Raw genomic sequence first — 26,285 nt, 5'->3', positions numbered from 1 at the left:
ATCCGCGATGTGTAGGGCCCCAAAGGGACGGGAACAGTCGAGGCCAGGCTCAAATCTATAGAGCTGGAGGTCTTCAAGTGCAAGGGGATGGTGGAACGTGGACTCAATGCCAATCACCTCGGGATCGCGGACTACACCCGTGATCTCAAGGCGGATGGCAAGTCCATGATGGACACCGTCTTCACATTCAATAAGAAAATCAACTTTCTCCAAAGCCAGATCTACGATCTTCAAAACCAAGTCTTTGAATATGAGGCAAGGGTTAAAGGTATGAGTTTGGCTGCTAGTTGCAGGACTCGTGAGACTCACTCCTCTTATGATAGCGAGCCCTGCCACGGAAACCTAAAGATAAGATCACGACTAATTCTCCACCACCAGCTTCTTCATCACCAAAGGAGACTTAAGTATCGGGTATGGGCACTCCCCTTGGTTGTTCCAAGTTTGGGGGAGGTGCCCCGGTATCGTACCACCTCCACTATCTTCTGCCTTTACTTATCTTAGTTCGATCCTTAGTTATCTTTTGCTTTAGTTGAAGAAAAGTTTAGTTCTATCCTTTATTTCCGAGTGCTTACTTGGTGTTATATCCTTGTAATCGGGTGCTAGATATATTATAAAGTTTAGTTTGAGTTTTGCTTTCTTTATTTTCATGTTCAATAAAAAAAGAAAGGAAAAAAATGAAAAATATCATATGCGAATCTTATGGTATGTAATGACATCACATAAGGAAGAGTATAAGTAGATAATATTGGAGATTTACAAACATAGAATTGGTCAATGATGCAATTCATGAAAGAATTAATAAGGCAAGAGAAGATTCACATGCAAATACACTATATTGGATATCTTTTATGATTGCGAGCCCCCATCAAAATATTATATGCCAAAAATTTTGACGTTCGACAAGGAAGACAACATAATGATTTCGGTTTGTTCATATTCACATGGAAGTTATATTGTCATAGATCCTTTAACATGTGGTGCTTACCCCCCATCTTTGCTAGCCAAAAATTCCACACAAAGTAGAGATACTACTTGTGCATCCAAAACCCTTAAACCAAATCTTGTTTTGAGAGTCCACTATACCTACCTATGGATTGAGTAAGATCCTTCAAATAAGTTGTCATCGGTGCAATAAGGTAATAAAAATTGCTTCTAAATGTGTTAGATCATTTAGTGTAGGAGAAAATTGAGCGTTGTACGAACTTGTGATGGCAAAATAATAAAGGCAACATACTGCGTAATAAAGGTTGCTATTAGAAGGGGCAATATAACATGATGTTCTTTTGCACTAAGTGATTGAGCGTACAACCAAAAAGCGCATGGCAACCTCTGATTCCTTCTACGAAGGGCCTATCCTTTACTTTTGCGTATTTACTTTTATGCAAGAGTCAAAATATCTCTCTATTCCTTTTTATTTTCTCTTTTGGGAAGCACCATGTGGCGAGGAAGGATCTAGGCACATATATCTAGTTGGACATGGGTGGACATGAGTTATTATTGTTGACATCACCCTTGAGGTGAATACGTTGGAAGGCGAAACTATAAGTCCCTATCTTTCTATGTGTCCGGTTGAAACTTTTTGCTCATGTGTATGCGGTGAGTGCTAGCAATTATAGAATACTATTTGATGGTTGAGTATGTGGACTTGCCAAAAGGCTCCGATACGTGACCCTTCCTTAAAAGATGATGAATTGTAGTTGCAAAGTTGACTGAGAACATAGTTTGTTGATTTTCAACAGAGTTTATGCTTTATACTTCGATGTTGTGATGAATTATTACTTGTTCATGATAAGTTTATGATAAAAGTTTTCTGATAAATGTTCTATAGTAAAGTTTGTTGTTGTTTTAATAATATACATGATGCTTATATGTCCGTATTTTGTTTTTATCGACACCTCTCTCTCTCTCTCTGAACATGTGGACAGTTTTTTCGATATCAGTTTTCGCTTGAGGACAAGCGAGGTCTGAGCTTGGGGGAGTTGATACGTCCATTTTGCATCATGTTTACCTACTGTTATTTATAATGTTTTTATGCATGATAATTCTTTTTGGAGTAATTCTAATGCCTTTTCTGTCAAAATATGCAAGTTTCACACAAAGAAGGGAAATACCGACAACTAAAATTCTCGACCTGAAAAAGCTACGTCAGGCCACCTATTCTACACAATTCCAAATGAGATGAAACATAACGAAGATTTTTTATGGAATATATAAGAATTATTGGAGCAAACAACTACCACAGGGGACCCACCTGGGCGCACCAGGGTCCCCTGGCGCACCCTGGTGGGTTGTGCCCTCCTCGGCCCACCTCTGTTGCCCCTCTTCTGGTATATATGTCATTTTGACCTAGAAAAAATAAGGAGAGGGATTTCAGGATGAAGCGCAGCCGTCTCAAGGCGGAACTTGGGCAGGACCACTTTTGCCCTCCGACGGAGCGATTCCCCCGGGGGAACTTCCCACCCGGAGGGAGAAATCATTGTCATCATCATCACCAACTACTCTCCCATCTTGGGGAGGGCAATCTCCACCAACATCTTCAACATCACCATCTCTTCTCAAACCCTATTTCATCTCTTGTGTTCAATATTTGTACCAGAACCATAGATTGGTGCTTGTGGGTGACTAGTAGTGTTGATTACATCTTGTAGTTGATTACTATATGGTTTATTTTGTGGAAGATTATATGTTTAGATCCATTATGCTATTTAATACCCGTCTGATATTGAGCATGATTATCGTGTATGACTAGTTACTTTTGTTCTTGAGGTCACGGGAAAAATCTTGTTGCAAGTAATCATGTGAACTTGATATGTGTTCAATATTTTGATGATATGCGTGTTGTGATTCCCTTAGTGGTGTCATGTGAATGTCGACTACATGATACTTCACCTAATTAGGGCCTAAGGGAATGCATTGTGGAGTAGTTATTAGATGATGGGTTGCGAGAGTGATAGAAGCTTAAACCCTAGTCTATGCGCTACTTCATAAGGGACTGATTTGGATCCAAATGTTTAATTATATGGTTAGATTTTATCCTAATACTTTTCTCGTAGTTAGGGATGCTTGCGAGGGGGTTAATCATAAGTACGAGGTTTGTTTAAGTAAGAACAACACCTAAGCACCGGTCCACCCACGTATGAAATTATCAAAGTTGGGAACACAAATCAAACCAACATGACGAAAGTGACTATATGAAATTCCCGTGTACCCACAAGAACGTTTCGCTTATCACACTAGTAGAAAAAGGGGCTTTTGTTCGGGCCTGGCCAGCCCATTAGTCCCGGTTCTGCCACGAACCGGGACCAATGGAGGCATTTGTCCCGGTTCGTGAGCCCAGGGGGCCGGCCGGGGCCTCATGGGCATTGGTCCCGCTTCGTCTGGGCCCATTTGTCCCGGTTCTTGGCACGAACTGCGACCAATGGGCCTCGCTCCTGGCCCACAACCATTGGTACCGGTTCATGGCAGGAACCGGGATAGAAGGATGGCCTTTAGTCCCGGTTCCAGCCACGAACCGGGACCAATGAGTTGCCCATATATAGCCCATCACAGGTGAGCAGAGCACTCCACAGTGCTCTGTTTTTTGCTGGCCGGCGAGGGGGAGGGCATTGGGTGCTCTAGCTCACCTCCTATGCACATGAGGTGTTTGATGAAATGCCCGAGCCACATTAGTTAAGCTTTCTCCTCCTGAAGCTTGACCTCCGAGCTCCATTTGTTTCGAGATTTATCTAGGTTTAGCGGTCCGTCATGCCCCGTTCTCGTCTTCACCGCTGTCGATCACCCGCGTCGATCTCGTCGCCGGCACCACCGTGGTGAGCCTCTTGTTCTTATCTTCTTTCTGAAAGAAAAAAAATCTTACTTTAGATACATACTTGTCTAATTTTCTTACTTTTGACACACATAATTATATATAATGCACGCAGATGAACCGGCAATGGATGTACGGTGACAGACACACCTCTGAGTACATTAAGGGCCTGCATAATTTTCTCGAAGTGCCTGAGGCAAACAAGCAGAATGGTTTTATGTGTTGTCCATGCCCTAATTTTGGGGATACGAGGTCTTACTCTGACGAGAAAATCCTTCACACCCACCTGCTTTATAAGGGTTTCATGCCACACTATAATGTTTGGATGAAGCGCGGAGAAATAGGGGTTATGATGGAAGACAGCGAAGAAGAGGAGGACGATGACAATCATGTGCCCCCTGAATACGATGCTGCTGCAACGGGGGAAGCTGAAGATCAAGAGGAAGCTGAAGATCCAGAGGAACCATACGATGTGCCCGATGATGATCTCCGCCAGGTCATTGTTGATGAAAGGGAAAAGTGCGAAAGTGAAAAGGAGAAGCTGAAGTTCGATCGCATGTTAGAGGATCACAAAAAATGGTTGTACCCCAATTGCGAAGATGGAAACACAAAGCTCGGTACCGTACTGGAATTGCTGCAGTGGAAGGCATAGAATGCTATGCCTGACAAAGGATTTGAGAAGCTACTGAAAATATTGAAGAAGAAGCTTCCAAAGGATAATGAATTGCCCGACAGTACATACGCAACAAAGAAGGTTGTATGCCCTCTAGGATTGGAGGTGGAGAAGATACATGCATGCCCTAATGACTACATCCTCTACCGCGGTGCGTACAAGGATTTGAACGCATGCCCAGTATGCGGTGCATTGCGGTATAAGATCAGACGAGATGACCCTAGTGATGTTGAGGGCAAGCCCCGCAGGAAGAGGGTTCCTGCGAAGGTGTTGTGGTATGCTCCTATAATACCACGGTTGAAACGACTGTTCAGAAACAAAGAGCATGCCAAGTTGATGTGATGGCACAGTGAGGACCGTAAGAAACACGGGAAGTTGAGAGCACCCGCTGACGGGTCGCAGTGGAGAAAAATCGAGAGAAAGTTCTGGGCTGAGTTTGCAAGTGACCCAAGGAACCTATGGTTTTCTTTAAGCGCGGATGGCATTAATCCTTTCGGGGAGCAAAGCAGCAATCACAGCACCTGGCCCGTGACTCTATGTATGTATAACCTTCCTCCTTGGATGTGCATGAAGCGGAAGTTCATTATGATGCCAATTCTCATCCAAGGCCCTAAGTAACCCGGCAACGACATTGATGTGTACCTAAGGCCATTAGTTTAAGAACTCTTAAAGCTGTGGAATGGAATAGGTGTACATGCATGGGATGAGCACATGGGGAAGAATTTGACCTAAATGTGTTGCTGTTCGTGACCATCAATGATTGGCCCGCTCTCAGTAACCTTTCAGGACAGACAAACAAGGGATACCATGCATGCACGCACTATTTAGCTGACACCGAAAGTATATACCTGGACAGATGCAGAAAGAATGTGTACCTGGGCCATCGTTGATTTCTCCCGACCAACCATCAATGTCGAAAGAAAGGCAAGCATTTCAAAGGCGAGGCAGATCACCGGAAGAAGCCCGCCTTGCGTACCGGTGATCACGTACTTGCTATGGTCTCTCATTTACACATAATATTTGGAAAGGGTCCCGGGGAACTAGCTGTTCCGAATGACGCTGAGGGACGCACACCCATGTGGAAGAAGAAATCTATATTTTGGGAACTACCCTACTGGAAAGAGCTAGAGGTACGATCTTCAATCGACGTGATGCACGTGACGAAGAACCTTTGCGTGAACCTGTTAGGCTTCTTGGGCGTGTATGAGAAGACAAAAGATACACCTGAGGCACGGGAGGACCTGCAACGTTTGCACGAAAAAGATGGCATGCCTCCAAAGCAGTATGAAGGTCCTGCCAGCTACGCTCTTACCAAAGAAGAGAAGGAAATATTTTTTGAATGTCTGCTCAGTATGAAGGTCCCGACTGGCTTCTTGTTGAATATAAAGGGAATAATAAATATTCTAGAGAAAAAGTTCCAGAACCTAAAGTCTCATGACTACCACGTGATTATGACGCAACTGCTTCTGGTTGCATTGAGGGGGCTTCTACCGGAAAACGTCCGATTATCCATTGTGATGCTATGTGCATTCCTCAATGCAATCTCTCAGAAGGTGATCGATCCAGAAATCATACCCAGGCTAAGGAGTGATGTGGCGCAATGTCTTGTCAGTTTCGAGCTGGTGTTCCCACCAACCTTCTTCAATATCATGACGCACGTCCTAGTTCATCTAGTCGACGAGATTGTCATTTTGGGCCCCGTATTCCTACACAATATGTTCCCCTTTGAGAGGTTCATGGGAGTCCTAAAGAAATATGTCCGTAACCGTGCTAGGCCAGAAGGAAGCATCTCAATGGGCCATCAAACAGAGGATGCCATTGAGTTTTGTGTTGACTTCATTCCTGGCCTTAAGAAGATAGGTCTCCCTAAATCGCGGTATGATGGGAGACTGACTGGAAAAGGCACGCTAGGAGCGGACTCAATAATATGCAGGGACGGGCATTCTTGGTCTCAAGCACACTACACAGTTCTACAGAACTCTACCTTGATGACCCCGTATGTAGATGAACACAAGAACAGTCTGCGCTCCAAACACCCGGAGCAGTGTGACGACTGTATTACATGTAAACTCATCAGGACTTTCAGCAGTTGGTTGGAAACACGTCTCAGAGGTGACACCACTATTTGTGATGAGTTGTACTCGTTGTCCAGGGGACCATCTTTGAATGTATTGACTTACAAAGGATACAGATAAATGGGAATACATTTTACATGATCGCCCAAGATCAAAAGAGCACCAACCAAAACAGTGGTGTCTTCTTTGATGCAATAACCGAGAGGGGAAAGGACACATATTATGGTTACATAATGGACATATGGGAACTTGACTACAGACATGATTTTAAGGTCCCTTTGTTTAGGTGCAAATGGGTCAATCTGTCAGGAGGCGGGGTACAGGTAGACCCACAATACGGAATGACAACAGTGGATCTGAACAATCTTGGGTACACTGACGAACCGTTCGTCCTAGCCAATGATGTGGCACAGGTTATCTATGTGAAGGACATGTCTACCAGACCGAAAAAAACAAAAGATAAGGAAGCGAATACATCATACGATGAGCCAAAGCGCCACATAGTTCTTTCAGGAAAAAGAGACATTGTGGGAGTGGAGGGCAAGATAGACATGTCTGAAGATTATGAAAAGTTTTATGAAATTCCTCCATTCAAAGTCAAGGCTGACCCAAGCATCCTAATAAACGATGAAGATTATCCATGGTTACGGCGCAATAAGAAAAGCACACAAGCGAAAAAAGTGAAAACTTTCTCTCCACAACTATTATGATGATACCATACCAACTTTCAACCTTTTTGTAGTTCATTTGAAATGCATGTTGTAACAGACGAGTTTCCATATGAAATCCTGATACTTCGAAACAGATTGTCCGTTTTGTACATGAAGTGCATCCAGTTTTTGCCGTAACCCTCTCTACTTTCTTGCACATCCTATGTGGGTGAAATGATGATACCATGCTAACTTTCAACCTTTTCAGAGTTCATTTCTACTGCTTTTCAATTTCAGGGTCTTATAGCTCAAAATAATCAGCAAATGCATGGAAAATAACAAATATCATAAAAAATAAATAAGTAATTAGAAACAGAATAAAATAAACTTTAACAAAATATATAAGTAGAAACAAAATAAAATAAACTTTAATAACATAAATAAAATTTATGAAACTAAAATTATCAACGTATTTTCTATTCAAGATCATTAAAAGCAAAAAGAATTTTCATAAAGAACTTTTTTGTTAGGAACTTTAATAGCAAAAAGAATTATCATAAAATAAAATAAATAAGTAATTAGAAACAAAATAAAATAAAATAAATAAGTATTTTGTTGTAAGTAGAAACAAAATAAAATAAATAAACCAAAAATGAAAACAAATAAACTGGGAAAAATAAAATAAAAACGCCACCTATTGGGCCACCACGGCCTGAATACGACTAGAAACCCACCCATGGGTCAGGATTCAGGCCCGTAGAAGGCCCAATAGGCCCACAGGTAGATACAGTATGTTTAGGCCCGAAAGCCTGCATTTTTTGAGGAGCTCGAGATGGTAGCGGGAGTGGGGCTTATTACACAAAAGAAAAGATTATTACCAAAACCCCCCAAAAATGAATATTATTTGAGTTGTTTCTTTTTAACAAGCCTGTCATAGAAGCATTTTATCACAAAATGCACTTCGCCCGCTTGGCCGAAGGATATATGGTGTTGAGGAAATCATCATACAAGATGATCAAAGAAAGCATGGCAAACCAAGCCAAACATGCTAACAACTACCGGAACTGCCCAATTAGAAGCTCCAGCATGCCGCCGAGAGGAAGAACATGAGTGCTGGACCACCTGAATACTCAACCTGGACCGACGACGACATTCAACCACACGCCACCTTGAAGAAAACCCTGGACTTCATCACACCGACACTACCCAACTACTCTAAGAGAGGACCCTCTGCCTAAACCAAGGATTGCTGACCCTACCGGTGGGTAGAGATGATGAAAGGAGGACATTGTTGCGTGTACAAGATAGGTGCAAGCAATACGGTAAGTCACCAAATTTGAGGTAGGGTTGATTGGATCGCCATACCATTCTGAACAAGACACCGCGATGGAAAGATGACTACACTCACTGATGACGAACCCAAGAGGGTCATGACGCATTGCACTGCCGCAACCACGTCCGCTGGGGCGGAAGGTTTTCACCCCGAGCTAGGATGGCGGGAGAACAATGGCGATGACCCCAAGAGGAATGTGACTACCATGACATCGCCTCCACCAGCATCGAGGCGCAGAAATTTCGCTTGGACCGTCCCGCACACTTGCCAGAAGTCTAGCCTGCCGTCCAGGGCCATCACCTCAGTGTATGACACCCCAAACCCATGCCACGTCACCAATATGTTGGTACGAGGTCACCGGAGAAGGCCATCAAACCATAGCGAGGCTCGACCCGGTCCAAGTCCACGACCATGACTAGATCCGGTCGGGCCTAAGATCGCCAACAAACCCACCTGACCATTCTAGGTGGGGGCAGGAGTATCTCACCTGCAGTGGAACCTCACCCATGAGAGGCTATGGGAAGCTACATCCCGTCTCACCGCAATCACCCCTCACAGGTCAACGACCACGATGCTGGCTGATCTGGGAGAGGCTCGGTTCCAGGTAGAGTTCCCTGATCCACGCACAAACCAAATGACCCATGACCCCACTAGGCATGCTACGAAATCTCAGGTCGGCGGCTCACCTCCGAAGGCGAGGGATAGCAGCGGCGGTGGCGTGAGGTGCTACGTTTAGCCCACAAAGAGGACGGGGTGGAGCGGAGAGAAGGGGCATCCCACTAGCACCTACCATCTCCCGGGGCTTTGCTCGGCGTAGTGCCGAACAATGGCTACCAGGGAGGCGGAGAGTGTGTGGGTCTAGGGCCGGCCGCGGAGATAGCCTCTCATGTCGTCCACCAGGATGATGTTGGGGCCTGTCTTCTTCTTCTTTCTGGATGCATTTTATTTGTCCGATGGAAACATATTTTCTGTATCAAAACTACACACACACCTCCAAGAAATTAATCAGTTTATGAGTGGCCACCCAGCCCAAGTCACTGGGTGTGCTGTTTACACTAACAAAAGAGGCATGCGAGGTGTGTCATGAGCCTACACAAGAAATGCCGACTAGATTGTCAGATTTACCCATTGAAATGGATCATGATCAACCTGTTAGCAAGAGGATGTTAAGTACTCTTAGTAAGATCATATAATTGTTTCTGCTCCCTATCGTCACTGTTTATGTGTGCGTGGATTAATGTAATTAATCATTTTGAGAAAATTTTGACCAAGTAAATATCTGATTGATGTGATGATAACAGGGGCTGCTACATATAATAGTTGTGTATTAGGTGCATTCATGCATGGAATGACGCACCTTGATTTCTTCCTCATTGACACAATCCGTTAACTACGACGTCACCTTCCAACCTAATATTTTGTATAACACCAGGTGACTCATATTGCAAAGTTTCTCTGTTTATTTTTTCCCTTGGTTTTGGAGGACGGCAAGATATTCCATAATATCTCTAATCATGCTTTTTAATAATATGTATGTTAAGCTGCTAACACACATCTATGAATGTATAATTATGTGTATGTTATTTTTATCCCATGCCATATCTTGTGCTCAGTATTGTTCATGACAAATCCAGTGACAAATATATAATTTGCTTATGTTAGTGGCCACAGCTTGAAAAGCTTGATTGCACGCATTCTGTAGCAACTGAAAAGAAGCGAGGGAGTAGATAAACCTAAGCAGGTGACTTTGTCTAGGTAGAAAACGATTGCTTTACGTCACTTGGCTTTTATCAGCTGCTCTTTGACCTCGTGAGGGCCAGTTCTCACCAATGACCAAGTATATGATATCTAATAAACTATGGTGGTGGGTGGTGAGTTTTCATGGAACCAGCCCTGCAAGCATTGTGCCGACTTGGGTGAGATGGATAAATGATCATAATATACTACTCAGCCGTACATCAGATGATGCAGTAACGCTTAGGCATATTAAAAGGAAACTTGAGGAGTTTATGCAAAAATTTAATCAGAAGAGAATAGATGACCATACGATTATATCGTAATGTGCTCGGAGGTTGCAATGTGCATGTTGAATGTGCAAAAGTTGCTTCCTGGAGTCGTTCTTGTGGTCTGTCTTTCCGGCGATGAAAGATAGTTTATGTTTGCATTGCCACGAAACTTGCTGTTTTGGTTGCCGTTAGTTCCATTTTTCCTGGATGTATTGTTTTAGCTTCCTTTTGGTTCAAAACTCTTGTAAGTTTGATTGATCATTCCCCAGAAAAACCATTGTAGATATCTGAGTCCCAAAAACAATTATCATTTGAGTTGTTTCTTTGTAAGATGCTTGTGATAGAAGCAGTTAAATCATCTAATGGAAACTTCCTTCTACACTAAAACTGCCAACACATGTTGGCGCCAAACCCCAAACCCTAGGTCTACCTCTCCCTCTCTCAGATCTCTCTCTCTCTCTCTCTCTCTCTCTCTCTCTCTCTCTCTCTTTGTGGCACGAACCAGCAAAGAAAGGAGGAAGATGAAGGAGAAAACACAGGGCACAGGAGGTTTGCCGGCGCACGAAACGCCCCAGCCGCACGTACGGCTTGTTCTTTACCTCGAGCTTGAACTCGACCTGCCAACGAGCTACAGAGAGGATCCGGGGTCTTATGCCCGCAAGCACTGACATGCCAGGCCTCGCCTCGCACCCACTCGCTCCCCACTCCCCCACGTCCCGTGCGCTCTGGCTGCGCCTGCGCATCGTGCCCGAACGCGATCGCCACGGCCACCCCGCGCGCCCGACGCGGTCTACCCCTCCCTTTTGCTCGCTAACAAAACTGTGCGGCCCCGCGCACACACGCGTTGGCTCACGCACTCACACTCGCACACCTACGCACGCAACCCCGCCGCGATGCCGACGTATTCGACCCGATCCACGTGCGCTCGCACACGCGCTCACCGCATCGGATCGTCGCCACGGCTTATTGAACCCAACACACCCCCCTAAGCCGTGGCCTAGAGGAGGCCGTTGTCCCCGACGTCGGCGTCCGCTAGCAGCGCCCGCTCCGCCGCCGGCACCTTCCGCAGCTCCGGGAAATCGCGCTTGAAGTGGCCGCGCTCACCGCACTTGTAGCAGCGACCATGCCTGTTGCCGCCATCCCGCGTCGCCATGCTGCGTGCGTCATCATCATCGTCCCGTGCTCCCCTTTGGCACCACTCCCGTGCTCGCCACTGCGCCGCCCCGTACAGAAGCTGGCCGTCTGCCCGCTCACCGCCGCTCTACCCACGGCGCCGCACATGCTCATCGAACGCGCGCAGCCGCCCAAGCACCTTGTCGTACGTCAGCTCCTCCAGCATGCAGAACTGCTCAATCCCGGCGACGACAGGGAAGAGAAGGCCCGGCACCGTTTCCATGAGCTTCTTCACCAGCTCGGTGTCGCTCAGCGTCTCGCCCAGGCTCGCGAGCCTCGCCGTCATCCCTGCCAGCCTCCCGGCGTAGACGTCCAGGGACTCGCCGTCCTCCTTCTTCAACCGATCCAGCACGCCGTGCAGCGTCGCCCTCCTCGCCGCGCGCACCCGTTCAGCACCGATGAAACGCAGTTTGAGGGAGTCCCATACCTCCTTTGCAGTGAGTTTCGCCGCCACCTGCAGCAGGACATCTTCCGGCAGCCCCGCCAAGATCATCGCCCTCGCCGTCTTGCACTTCTTGCTGTTGACCGCCACGTCGTTCGCCGGCGCCACCGCCTCCCACATCGTGTAGGCATCAAGGATCGCCTACGCCTTGATCGCCCACATGGTGTAGTTCTCCGACGAGAGCATCAGCATGTTCATGGACACCGATCTGCCCGCGCCGCCGCCGCCGTGTGGAACCAGCGCCATGGACTCCGGTGAGCTGCTCAACCTGAAGCTCTGATGCCAATTGTTGGCGCCAAACCCTAAACCCTAGCTCTACCTCTCCCTCTCCCTCTCTCGGAGCTCTCTCTCTCTCTCTCTCTCTCTCTCTGTGTGTGTGGCACGAACCAACGAAGAAAGGAGGAAGATGAAGGAGAAAACACAGGGCACATGTGGTTTGCCGGCGCACGAACGCCCCAGCCGCACATACGGCTTGTTCTTTACCTCGAGCTCGAACTCAACCTGCCAACGAGCTACAGGGAGGATCCGGGGTCTTATACCCGCGAGCACTGACATGCCAGGCCTTGCCTCGCACCCACTCGCTCCCCCACTCCCCCACGCCCCGCGCGCTCTGGCCGCGCCCACGCGTCGCGCCCGAACGCGATCGCCGCGGCCACCCCGCGCGCCCGATGCGGTCTACCCCTCCCTTTTGCTCGCTAACAGAACCGCGCGGCCCCGCACACACACGCGCTGGCTCACACACTCACACACGCACACCTACCCATGCAACCCCGCCGCGATCCCGATGTGTTCGACCCGGTCCACACGCGCTCACCGCGTCGATCGTCGCCACGGCTTATTGAACCCAACAACACACACCTCCAAGAAATTAATCTGTTTATAACTTGGCCACCTGGCCTAGTCTTTTTAATGTATGTTCTCCCTCCGTAAAGAAATATAAGAGCATTTACATCACTACTTTAGAGATCTAAAAGCTCTTATATTTCTTTACAGAGGGAGTACTATTTACAATAGCAAAAGAAGCAGGTGAGGTCTGGTGCCATTAACTTTGTCAGCAAGGCTAACCAGATTGTTAGATTTATACACTGAACTGGTCATGTATGATAAAACTCTTTGCAAGAAGATGTTAACTAGTCTTGCTAAGATCATATGGAATATTCCTGCTCTCCATCGTCATGGCATTTGTATCAGCTCTCCTTTTGGTTGGGCACTTCGTCCATTAATGTCGTCGCTTCTTCCTGCAAGTACTCAACCACTTTGAGAGAGATCTGATCAAGTAAATATCCCACTGACATGATGATAACGTATAGGGGCTGCTACAAATCTGCTAACAACTCTGCCGCCCTCTGTTACTGGATTTCATGAAAAAACTATTGGCAAATATATAATTTCATAGTTTGAAAAGGTCGATTGCACGCATGATTCTGTATCAACTACTGAAAAGAACAGGGGTAGTAGTCACTCTATATGTCTTTAGAAATCATGCGCCCATGAATCAAGCCTACGCGTGAGTAAGTGACTTCATCTATGTCGGCATCAAGCTAGAAAATGATTGATTGCCTTACATGACCTGGCTTCTCAACTGCTCTTCGACTGGTTTCGTCCGCACCGGTTCCGACTATGACCAAGTATATGATATCGAATTAAACTAGTGCCAGATGTTTCTTCTCTTAAAAATATTTTCCTTAATAGTGATGGGTGGTGAATTTTCCTGAAATTGACCCTGCATGCATTGTGGCGACTCGGGTGAGATGGAGAAACATTCATAATTACTACTCAGCCGTGCACATCACCATAGAATAGCTTTATATGGCTGTATACTCTGCATTACTTCTTTGAAGGGAAAACGTGTCTTAAATGGGCGTATATGCAGTAGTTTAATTAGCAGCAAGAGACCAGTTCAATTGGTTGGTTGGTTTCACTTGACTAAGTCTACAATTGCTAACGATTTCTGGCGCTGCTCGCTGCAGCTATATAAACTCATACATCCCTGCATGTTCAAACCATCACTCACGCCACAATCACAAACAGAAACACAGGAGAGAGAAAAAGATCAGATTGCATCCTCCTCTTCCTTCCTTCTCCTCGCTGTTCTTCTTGCCTTGGTCTCATGGCAGGCCACTGCCTCCGATCCTAGCCCCCTCCAGGACTTTTGTGTCGCCGACATGAATTCACCAGGTACTATCCGGTTCCTCATCATGTTCTCACCAAATAAATATGTTGAAATGAATTTCTAGAAATTATATGCAAGTCGAAACAACTTTGTAAGACCTAAGCTTACATTATAAATCTCTTCTATGCACCAGTACGTGTCAATGGGTTTGTTTGCAAGAACCCAATGGAGGTTAACGTTGATGACTTCTTCAAGGCAGCCACCCTCGACAAGCCTAGGGTGACCAACAAGGTTGGATCCAACGTCACTTTGATCAACGTCATGCAGATTGCTGGACTCAACACCCTCGGCATCTCAATTGCGCGCATTGACTATGCTCCCTTGGGTCAGAACCCACCACATACGCATCCTCGCGCCACTGAGATCCTCACGGTGCTCGAGGGGACACTGTATGTTGGCTTTGTTACATCCAACCAGCCCGCCCCAAACAGAAACAAGTTCCTCTCGAAGGTGCTCAACAAAGGTGATGTGTTCGTCTTCCCCGTGGGGCTCATCCACTTCCAATTCAACCCCAACCCCCACAAGCCTGCCGTTGCAATTGCCGCGCTTAGCAGCCAGAACCCAGGGGCTATCACAATTGCCAATGCGGTGTTTGGGTCAGACCCACAAATATCCGATGATGTTCTTGCCAAGGCGTTTCAGGTGGAAACGGTTGGCTTATTACACGGAGGACCAGTGCGCAAATTAAGAACATGTTTGAGTTTGTAGATATGCATCCTAATCTATAAAATAAATGGAGCATATGTCATCCCATTGTTGTGTCTGTAATGAGTGAATGTATTTCTACCTTCTGAATAATTAACAATATCATTTTTAGCACACTGATATGATCTCATATGCTTTTTTGGTTCTAATGTTTCGTATTTCTCAATAAAAAATAAATATTTTAGGCTCTTTTTCCCTTGTTCCGAAACAAGAGATGACTAGGTCAAAAAAAGGAAACAATACACGATTATATGGTAATCCAGTATATGTTTGATGCTAGGGTTGAACACCGAGGATTATGTTGCAATACGTGCGAAGTATGCGATGGTTGGAGCCCGATTGTGCTCAGGATTTAAATGTGAAAGTTGAATGTGCAAAAGTAGCCTCCTAGAGTCATTGTTCTGCTTTCTTGCTTTCTGGTGTATGCTATAAGAAATTTGCGGTTCCTGCTTGTAATATTTTTAGCTTCCTTTTGGTTCAAAAATCTTGTAAGTTCAATTGACGGTTGCTTTAATGAAATTTTGATGAGGTGGATCGTTTTATCAAAAAACTTATGAGCATTATTTTTGTTTGTCTGAAGTTGAGATAAAAATATGATTTTTACTAAGTTTTAGAAACTGGGCACACCGGAGACCAGATTCCAAAAATTTGCTCCAACATACATATAGAAAACACGCGTAAATGTACAAAAGAATAGATTATTACCTAACCCCCTCAAAATGAATATTATTTAAGTTATTTCTTTGTAACAAGCATGCCATAGAAGCATTTTATCACAAAACGGACTTCGGCCGCATGGCTGAACGATATATGATGTCTAGGAAATCATCATACAGGATGATCAAAGAGAGCATGACAAACCAAGACAAACACACTAACAAGCACTAGAAGTGCCCAATTAGACGCCTCCAGCATGCCGCGAGAGGAAGCACAGGAGAGGCGGGACCACCTGAAGACTCAACCAGGACCGATGATGACATTTAACCAGATGCCACCTTGAAGAAAACGCTGGACTCTGTCACGTCGACACCACCCAACTGCTATTAGAGAGGACCGTCTACCCAAACCAAGGAGCTTTGACCCTACCAGCCAGCAGAGATGATGAAAGGAGGTCATTGCTGCATGTACAAGATAGGTGCAAGCAATACGGTGGATCTCCATACCATTCTGAACACGCCACCGCGACTGAAAGACTACACTCACCGATGACGAACCCAAAAGGGTCATGACGCACTGCGCCGCCACCATCGCGTCGGCTGTGGGAGAACAATGACGATGATCCAAAGATGGACGTGACTACCAAGACATCACCTCCACCAGCGTCGAGGTGCCGAACTTTCGCCTGAACCGTCCCGCACCCTCGTCATACGTCCAGCCTGTACCTTCACCTGTGCGGCGGGCGTGTGCGTGCGTATATATACCTTCACCTGTACTGCTGCGGATTCAGTTCGTGTTGAAGGAAAGTGCCGTATGTGCGGCGGGCGTTCGTGCGCCGGAAATCACCGTGTCACTGTCTCCCTGTTCTCCTTCTTGTGCGGCAGGCGTTCGTGTGCCTGAATCACCGCGACAGGGCAGCAAGAGAGTGCGAGAACTACGTGAGAGAGAGAGAGAGGGAGAGAGAGAGAGCTAGGGCTTGAACCCATCAATTGGCATCAGAGCTACCAAGTTCGGGGCCGTGGCGCGCGGTGGCATCTGTGGCGGACATGGAGGTCTCGGCTGCGGCGCAATGGAGAGCGTGTGGTGACGGCGACGCACGACAAGCACTGCGGTCACGAAGGCGAGGAGGTCGCTGAGGACCTGCATGGTGGCACAGAGGCCGCTGCAGCTCGGCGCGACGAGCGTGGAGGCGCAGTGGCCCCTGGCACGGAGACGCGGTGCGGCGGCGCACGGGACTGCGGGTTGCTGCAGTGGCAGCGAGCGGCGGCTCGTACCGGAGGTGCGCGGTGGCATCGGGCGGACGAGACGATGACTACATTACCACAGAATTGTGCGATGTTTTACAAAATGTTGTTTTTCCAAAATCACTGCCCGTGCGAAGGCACAGGGTTGATGACTAGTGTATGGAAACTCAAACAAACACTTCCAAGTAATTAATCAGTTTATGAGTTCTGTTTACTCCAAAAAAGAAGCAGGTGTGGTCTGATTCTTAGATTTATATTTACAATGAACTGGTCATGATTGAATCGTAGCAAGGTGGAAACTAACTACTCTTACTAAGATCATATGAAAAGTTCCTGCTCAGCTCCATCTTCATAGCTTGTTCCCCCTTTTCAAAAAAATAAAAAAAGCTCCATCTTCATAGCTCTCCTTTTGGTTAGCTAGGAACGTCCACTAAGCATTAAGATCCTTGCTTTCTTCCTATAATTACTCGACAACTGCGAGAGAAATTTGACCAGGTAAATATCTGGTTGATGGGGTTATCCTCCTCTTTCTAAAAAGAAAACTGATTGACGTGATGCTAACAGGGGCAGCTGCAAAATAGCAGGTGTATTATATGGATTCATGCATGGATCAACGCGCCTTGATTTCTTCCGCTTGTTGCCACAGTCCGCTACCTACTGTGTCATCTTATGCTGCTGGATTTCATGACAAATAATCTATTGGCAAATCTACAATTTCATAGACTTTTTCTTTTTCTTTTGAAAAGGGACAATTTCATTGTTTGAAATGCTCGATCGCACACATCATATAGCAATTTCTGGAGGAACATGTGTAGTAGTCACTCCACGTCTTTAGAAGCCCACGCATGAGTTGGTGACTTTCTGTCATCCTACAGCTAGAAAACGATTGGCTTACATGACTTGGCTTTATTAATAAATGTCTGTCTGCATCGTAGTGATGTAGAGACAGGGGTTTATCCTCCTTTAAAAAAAACATGACTTGGCTTTTCTCAGCTGCTCTTTGACTGACCTCGTGCTCAGCAGTTCTTACAATGACCAAGTATATCATAATTCTCATTTTCCCTGGTTGTCGTCGGCTTGGTCCTTTGCGCATCTCGGAAGACTCACACTCCACATAGCTAAGCCCCTAGTTTCAAACAGGTCGAATAGTCTTAGTTTTTCTCTTTAGATCTTAAATTCTTAAGGACGTAGAACATTTAGAGACCCGTTTAGAGATCTAGAACATTTAGAGATCAATTTATTTTCCATGCATAATTCCTATTTTATGAAATTGTGTATAATGCAAACGTTTCTTGAGTTTAAATTCCTAAGGATCCAGAACATTTAGTAATCAATTTATTTTCCATGCATAATTGCTATTTTACTGCAGTGCAAGGTCACTCAAATGACACACTTTTGTCTGTGCAGAGAAATAACCTACCTGCTGTCTGGCAGTACCTCGAGACGTTTGCTATACCTATTTACTTAAAATTTCTAACACTGGTAGTGAGAGCTCCTGTATGTCAATGCTTTTTGACCTGTGTGAGTGTGTGACCAGTACACTACACAATTCTGTAGATGTCAGTAGAATCTTTTTGTCTGTAACTGCTGACCATTCTGATATTACTTGCTGGCTGAAGATCATCTTGTTGATATTTTCATGATAACTGGATGCGACAAAAAATGCACATTTAGTGAGATGTCTTTCCGTTTAGATCTGTATATTTATACATCTCCTCTTTGCAGGCACTAACTTCATATGTTTCTATAGCAGCAAACGTGATCCTTCATTTAATAAGAAGATGTTAACTACTCTGGCTCTCCATCGTCCATTAATGTCGTTGCTTCTTCCTGAAAGTAATCAACCACTTGGAGAGAAATTTGACCAGGCAACTGTATATCTGGTTGACGTGATCATGACAGGGGCTGTTACATATAGTAGTGGTATTAGGTGCGTTAATGCATGGATCCACGTGCCACGATTTCTTCCTTGTTTGACACAATCAAAATTATTACTCACAGTAATTATTACTAAGAGGTGCATCAGATGGAGTACCTTTCAAAAAAAAAATCAGATGGAGTACCTTAATTTGCTTCTTTGTTTATTAAAGAGAAAAAAGTGTCGCTTTGGCATCTCAAAAGGGAACTTTGATTATAGTATATCAAAGATTTGAATATGGCTGACCATGTCCGAAAAGTTCATGCAGAATAATCTAGTGGGCAGCCAAAGACAATTTCTATCCGTTGATTGGTTCCACTTGACTATGTCCGTTGCTCACGAGTTTGCACTGCTCGCCACGCCTATATAAACACATACATCCCTGCATATTGGAAGCATCACTCACCCAACAAATACAACAGGAATACACAAGAGAAAAGAAGACCCAAAGGAGCTGAAATCAAATGGCATCCTCCCCTTCTTTCCTTCTCCTCGCTGCTCTTCTTGCCTTGGTCTCATGGCAGGCCGTTGCATCCGATCCTGGCCCGCTCCAGGACTTTTGTGTCGCCGACATGCAATCACCAGGTACTGCTTACTTCATGCTTTCCTATCCCGCTATCACCAAATACATATGTTGAAATAAATTTCTGAAAATTATATGCATGTTAAAACGGCTTTCTAGTAATACCTAAGCTTACCCTCTACATCTCTTCTATGCACCCAGTGCGTGTCAATGGATTTGTTTGCAAGAACCCGATGGAGGTCAATGCTGATGATTTCTTCAAGGCAGCCGCCCTCGACAAGCCTAGGGTGACCAACAAGGTTGGCTCCAACGTCACCTTGATCAATGTCATGCAGATTGCCGGACTCAACACCCTCGGCATCTCAATCGCGCGCATCGACTATGCTCCCTTGGGCCAGAACCCACCACATACGCACCCCCGCGCCACTGAGATCCTCACAGTGCTCGAGGGGACACTATACGTTGGCTTTGTCACATCCAACCTGCCCGCCCCAGCCAGAAACAAGTTCTTCTCGAAGGTGCTCAACAAAGGTGACGTGTTTGTCTTCCCCGTGGGGCTCATCCACTTCCAATTTAACCCCAACCCCCATCAGACCGCCGTTGCAATTGCCGCGCTCAGCAGCCAGAACCCAGGGGCTATCACAATTGCCAATGCAGTGTTTGGGTCAGACCCACCAATATCCGATGATGTTCTTGCCAAGGCGTTTCAGGTGGAAAAGAATACAATAGACTGGCTCCAGGCTCAGTTCTGGGAGAACAACCACAACTAAGTGAAAGGTTGGCTGATTACACAGAAGACCAGTGCGCAAATTAAGGACATGTTTGAGTTTCTAGATATGTATCCTAATCTATAAAATAAATGGAGCATATGCCATTCCATTCCGTGTCTGTAATGAGTGAATGTACTTCTACCTTCAGAATAATTGACAATATCGTTGTTTATCACACGGATATGATCTCATATTATTTTTTTTTGGTTCTAATGTGTCGTATTTCTCATAAATATTTTGGGTTCTTTTCCCCTTGTTCCGAAATAATAGATGGTTACGTAAAAAAGAAAGAATACATGATTATCTGGTAGTCCAGTATATGTTTGATCCTAGGGTTGAACACCTAGGATTATCTTATAATACATGAGAAGTATGCGATGGTTGGAGCCCGATTGTTCTCAGGATTTAAATGTGAAAGTTGAATGTGCAAAGGTTGCAGCCTGGAATCGTTGTTCTGCTGTCTCGCTTTCTGGTGCATGCAATAAGAAATTTACGGTTCCCGCATGTAATATTTTAGCTTCCTTTTGGTTCAAACTCTTGTAAGTTCGATTGACAGTTGCTTTAATTGAAATTTCATGAGGTGTCCCGTTTTATCAAAATACTTATGTGTATTATTTTTCTTTTTCTTAAGTTGAGAACTAAAAATATGATCTTTACTAAGTGTTAGAAACTGGGCACACCGGACACCAGGTTCCAAAAATTAGGTCCAGCATACATACAAAAAACATGCATAAATACACAAAAGAAACGATTATTACCTAAACCGCCCAAAAATGAATATTATATGAGTTGTTTCTTTGTAACAAGCCTGTCATAGAAGAATTTTATCACAAAGCGGACTTCGGCCGCTTGGCTGAACAATACATGGTGTTGAGCAAATCATCATACAAGATGATTAAAGAAAGCGTGGCAAACCAAGCCAAACACGCTGAGAGGAAGCACAAGAGAGGGTGGACCACCTGAAGACTCAAGCAGGACCGACGACGACATTCAACCACACACCACCTGGAAGAAACATTGGACTTTCTCGCGCCGAGACCACCTAACTTCTCTTAGCAAGACGATGTTAACTACTCTTACTAAGATCACGTGAATTGTTTCTGCTCTCTACCATCATTGTTTATGCGTGCGTGTCTTCGTCCTCATTGACACAATCCTTTAACTACTGCGTCAACCTGCAACCTTAATTTTTTTATATCACTAGGTGACTCATATTGCCTAGTTTCTCTGTTTATTTTTCCTGGAGGATGGTAAGATATTCCATTATATCTCCAACCGTGCTTTCTAATCATATGTATGTTAAGCTGCTAACACACATCTATAAACGTATAAGTACGTGTATGTCCTTTTTATCCCATGCCATATCTTGTGCACAGTTTTGTTCATGACAAATCCGGTGACAAATATATAGTTCGATTATGTTAGTGGCCACAGCTTGAAAAGCTTGGTTGCACGCATTCTGAAGCAACTTAAAAGAAGGGAGAGTGGATAAATCTAAGCAGATGACATTGTCTAGGTAGAAAACGATTGCTTTGCATCACTTGCCTTTTCTCAACTCCTCCTTGACCTCGTGCGCACCAGTTCTCACCATGACCAAGTATGTGATATCTAATAAACTATGGTGATGGGTCGTGACTTTTCGTGGAACCAACCCTCCATGCATTGTGCCGACTTGGGTGAGATGGATAAGTAATCGTAATTACTACTCAGACATACACCAGATGATGCAATAGCGCTTAGGCATATTAAAAGAAAACTTGAGAAGTTTGTGCAAAACTTTAATCAAAAGCCAATAGATGATTATATGTTAATGTGCTCAGAGGTTGCAATGTTCAAGTTGAATGTGCAAAAGTTGCTTCCAGGAGTCGTTCTTGTGGTCTGTCTTTCTCGTGCATCTAAGAAGTAGTCTACGCTTCCTTTGCTATGAAACTTGTTGTTGTGGTTGTCATTAGTTCTATTTTTCCTCATTGTTCTGTTTTAGCTTCCTTTGGGTTCAAAGTCTTGTAAGTTTGATTGATCATTCTCCAGAAAAACTATTGTAGATATCTGAGTCCCAAAAAAACAATTAATATTTGAGTTGTTTCTTTGTAATAAGCTTGTGATAGAAGCAATTAAATCATCTGGAAACTTTTTTTTCTATACTAAATCTGCCAACAGACACCTCGAATAAATTAATCTGTTTATGAGTGGCCGCTTGGCCTAGTCTAGTCATTCAATGCACTATTTACTCTAGCAAAAGAAGCAGGTGAGGTCTGGTGCCATGAAGCTAGTCAGGAAGGCTAGGTTTATACACTGAACTGGTCATGCATGATAAAACTCTTCGCTAGAAGATGTTAACTAGTCTTGCTTAGATCGTATGGAAACTTCCTGCTCTCCATCGTCATGGCATTTGTATCATCTCTCCTTTTGGTTTGGTACTTCGTCCATTAATGTCGTTGCTTCTTCCTGTAAGTACTCAACCACTTCGAGAGACATCTGACCAAGTAAATATCGGATTGACATGATGATAACAAACAGGGGCTGCTACGAATCCGTTTACTACTCTGTCATCTTATGTTGCTGGAATTTCATGACAAATCTATTGGCAAATATATAATTTCGTAGTTCCAAAAGCTAGATAGCACACATAATACTATATCAACTTGTGGAGCGAACAGGAGTAGTTGTCACTCTATATGTCTTTAGTAGTCATGCACCCATGTATCAGGCTCACGTAAGAGTAGGTAACTTTGTCTATGTCGGCATCAAGCTAGAAAATAATTGTTTGCCTTGTATAACTTGGCTTTTCTCAACTGCTCTCTTTGACTGATTTCGCGGGAACCAGTTCAGACTATGACCAGGTATATGATAGTATGATAGAAACACAGGATATTTAGATATATAATTAAACTTGTGGAATTCATTTGTTTCTCTTGCTGGATATTTCTTGTTTATAAATATTTTCCTTCATTAATAATGGCGACGGGTGGTGAATTTCCCTGGAATTAGCCCTGCATGCATTGTTGAGACTCGGGTTAAATGGAGAAACAATCATCGTTACTATTCAGTCATACATCACATAGAGTTCCTTTATCTATCTGTATACGCTGCATTGCTTCATTTGAAGGGAAAACATTTATGCAAAATAGTTTAATCAGCAGCCCGAGACCATTTCAATCTGTTGGTCGGTTCCACCTGACTATGTCTATTGCTCCCGAGTTCGCACACGCCTCACTGCGCCTATATAAACACATACAACCCCTGCATGCTCAAAGCATCACTCAGGCAACAAACACAAAGCGGAACACAAGAGAAAAGAAGAGCCCAAGAAACTAAACTCAAATGGCATCATCCTCTTCCATCCTTCTCTTTGCTGCTCTTCTTGCACTGGTCTCATGGCAGGCCACTGCCTCTGATCCTAGCCCACTCCAGGACTTTTGCGTCGCCGACCTGCATTCACCAGGTACTACGCACTTCATGGTTTCCTGTCATGTTATCACTAGATACGTATGTTGCAATCAGATTCTGAAAATTATATCCAAGAAAACGACTTTGTAAGATCTAACCTTAAATGTTACATCTCCTCCCTGCACCCAGTGCGTGTCAATGGGTTTGTTTGCAAGAACCCGATGGAAGTTAACGCAGACGACTTCTTCAAGGCAGCCAACCTCGAAAAGCCTAGGGTGACCAACAAGGTTGGATCCAACGTCACTTTGATCAACGTCATGCAGATTGCTGGACTCAACACCCTCGGCATCTCAATTGCGCGCATCGACTATGCTCCCTTGGGTCAGAACCCACCACATACGCACCCTCGCGCCACTGAGATCCTCACGGTGCTCGAGGGGACACTATATGTTGGCTTTGTCACATCCAACCAACCCGCCCCCAACAGAAACAAGTTCCTTTCCAAGATGCTCAACAAAGGTGATGTGTTTGTCTTCCCCGTGGGGCTCATCCACTTCCAATTCAACCCCAACCCCCACCAGCCCGCTATTGCAATTGCCGCGCTCAGCAGCCAGAACCCAGGGGCTATCACAATTGCCAATGCAGTGTTTGGGTCGGACCCACCAATATCATATGATGTTCTTGCCAAGGCATTTCAGGTGGAAAAAAATACAATAGACTATCTCCAGGCTCAATTTTGGGAGAACAACCACAACTAAGTCAGACATTTGTTGATTACACAGAGGATTAGTGCATAAATCAAGGATTTGATTGAATATCTCGAGCATCCTTATATCTATAAAATAAATGGAGAATATGTCATGCCGCTGTGTGTCTATAAGCCATGAATGTATTTCAATGTTATGAATAATCAACAATATCTTTTTTCATCACTCTGATATGATGTCGTATGCTATTTTGGTTATTATGTGTCATATTTCCCATAACGAACGAAAATTCAGGGTTCTTTTTCCCCTTCTCCGATACAATAGATGATTATCTAGTAATTTAATGTAAGTTTGCTGGTTTGGTTGAACACGTTGGGAAATTCCTCATATATAGTGCTTGTGTGCAATACATCTGCGGCACTATAATGTCTGCCATCGGTTATGACGAAAAAGGGGTTCCCCGCTTTATATTATATAAAGCAACCATCACCGCATTACAACCGTGTAGACCGATATAAACACACGCCACCACCGCACACAACACACACGCAAGACAAGATACAAAGGTGTCAGGCACTAACACACCACCCCACCGACTACCAAACTAACTACACATATGCGAAAAAGGCCGTTTGGAGCCGATGGAGACCTCCACCATGAACCACAATGAAGAGGTGTGACCGACAACGATGAAGCCAGGACTCCAAAATGGTGTCTGCCAGAAGGGTACGACCACTGATAGCCGCCACCGCCCGATCATGTAGATCAACTTTTCATCCGGAGCATGACTAAAGGAGCCAGAACGCCGCGACGAAGCCTACAGGAAGGATACGACGTCAATAGATGCTGCCACCATCGGCCAGTACACGGATTGGGCAAGTGATGCACCCCAGCGTTCACACCTCCGTCGCACCCTAGCTCCGCTAAACACCCGCAACCAAGCCACCCGCGTGGCCATGGCTGCCCGCTCGCACCTGAGACGCACACTCCGCCTACGAATGTCGCGCCTCCTACCGCCAGGGCTGCCGCCCTACATTCAAACCCCTCCAAGACCAGCCAAAGTTTTCGGCTTTGGTCCAAAAGGCAGCCCCCAACCTACGGGGCCGAAGCATATGTCCTGCCTAGAACACCGCTGGAGCTATGGCAGCGCGCACAGGCATGGAAAGGGGGACGAAGGGGAGAGGACGTACGCATCCACGACCAGCACAACCTTGCACCGCCATACCTCTCACAAACCTCCCCACCGAGCACCCCATGTGCTGCCCCACCTCGGCGGACGGCATAGCTCAACGCGCGAGACCACCAACGACACCCGACCACCGGCGAGGACAACCCCGTGAAATGCCGGCATCGACCAAAACTGCTCACCGGGGATCCCACCTTCGAGCTCGCTGTTGTCCACCGTCGGAGCAACCAAAGCTAACCAGCCGCCCTTTGTTCTACTGCTGCTACGCCTCCACCACCACCAGCAGAGGCCATGACGGGGGCAGCTGCCCGTAACCCGTGTCGTCCGGATCTAGATCTAGAAGCCTAGATCACCATCGTCGCAAGCGCCCAGACACGCCCATCCACCAAGCTGCCAGGCAACTGGGCAGCAGGGTGCTGGAGCACACGTCCATCCACTATATTACCGTGGCACACGGCCCCCGCCATGTTCTGGCTCATGTCACCAGCCCTCACCAGCCCTGCATGGGCAAGAAGAGCCAGAGGCCCCACCGCTGGCGGAGATGGTTGGGCTTTGCCTGACCGCACCGTCAAGCGGCGGTGAGGGCCAGTGGGATTGAGGGTCCCCCCGGTCACCTCGTGGGAGGAGGGAGGAGGATTTCTCTTCCTAGTCATGTCTGCCATTGGTTATGACGCGTGGACAACCTAATTGACTAGAAGATGGACAAGGGGCCCACAAGCCCGGGGGTGCAGCCTAACCCCTGGTCCACCACCCAGGCTTGTGGGCCCCTGCAGCTCCGTATGACATAATTCTTGTCCTATAAATTCCCAATATTCCCGACACCCTCAGAGAGACAAACAAGAGAATTTTATCGCCGCC

At 45.5% G+C, this 26,285-nt stretch overlaps 2 protein-coding genes across 2 annotated transcripts; both read left to right on the top strand.

The window, feature by feature from the left end:
* Nucleotides 1–19,264: 19,264 nt before the first annotated feature.
* LOC123108517 (germin-like protein 8-5) lies at nucleotides 19,265–20,245 on the top strand. Its single transcript, XM_044530293.1, has 2 exons — nucleotides 19,265–19,439; nucleotides 19,579–20,245. The coding sequence occupies exons 1-2, from the start codon at nucleotides 19,319–19,321 to the stop codon at nucleotides 20,145–20,147; spliced, it is 690 nt and encodes a 229-aa protein (XP_044386228.1). The 5' UTR covers nucleotides 19,265–19,318; the 3' UTR covers nucleotides 20,148–20,245.
* Nucleotides 20,246–23,446: 3,201 nt separating this feature from the next.
* LOC123108516 (germin-like protein 8-5) lies at nucleotides 23,447–24,292 on the top strand. Its single transcript, XM_044530292.1, has 2 exons — nucleotides 23,447–23,589; nucleotides 23,724–24,292. Exons 1-2 carry the CDS (start codon nucleotides 23,469–23,471, stop codon nucleotides 24,290–24,292), a joined length of 690 nt encoding a protein of 229 aa, XP_044386227.1. The 5' UTR covers nucleotides 23,447–23,468.
* Nucleotides 24,293–26,285: the final 1,993 nt, after the last annotated feature.

The sequence above is a fragment of the Triticum aestivum genome, chromosome 5A (genome assembly GCF_018294505.1).
Source record: "Triticum aestivum cultivar Chinese Spring chromosome 5A, IWGSC CS RefSeq v2.1, whole genome shotgun sequence".
In the NCBI taxonomy this organism is placed as follows: Eukaryota; Viridiplantae; Streptophyta; class Magnoliopsida; order Poales; family Poaceae; genus Triticum; species Triticum aestivum.
Note: the sequence above shows the minus strand (reverse complement) of the source record. Positions and strands in the feature narration are given on the sequence as shown.

What these genes read in the sequence shown, in the direction of transcription:
- LOC123108517 (XM_044530293.1), top strand. Translation starts at nt 19,319, where the DNA reads ATGGCATCCTCCCCTTCTTTCCTTCTCCTCGCTGCTCTTCTTGCCTTG. An exon ending in CGCCGACATGCAATCACCAG is followed by an intron (nt 19,440 to 19,578) that starts GTACTGCTTACT and finishes CTATGCACCCAG; the next exon opens with TGCGTGTCAATGGATTTGTT.
- LOC123108516 (XM_044530292.1), top strand. Translation starts at nt 23,469, where the DNA reads ATGGCATCATCCTCTTCCATCCTTCTCTTTGCTGCTCTTCTTGCACTG. An exon ending in CGCCGACCTGCATTCACCAG is followed by an intron (nt 23,590 to 23,723) that starts GTACTACGCACT and finishes CCCTGCACCCAG; the next exon opens with TGCGTGTCAATGGGTTTGTT.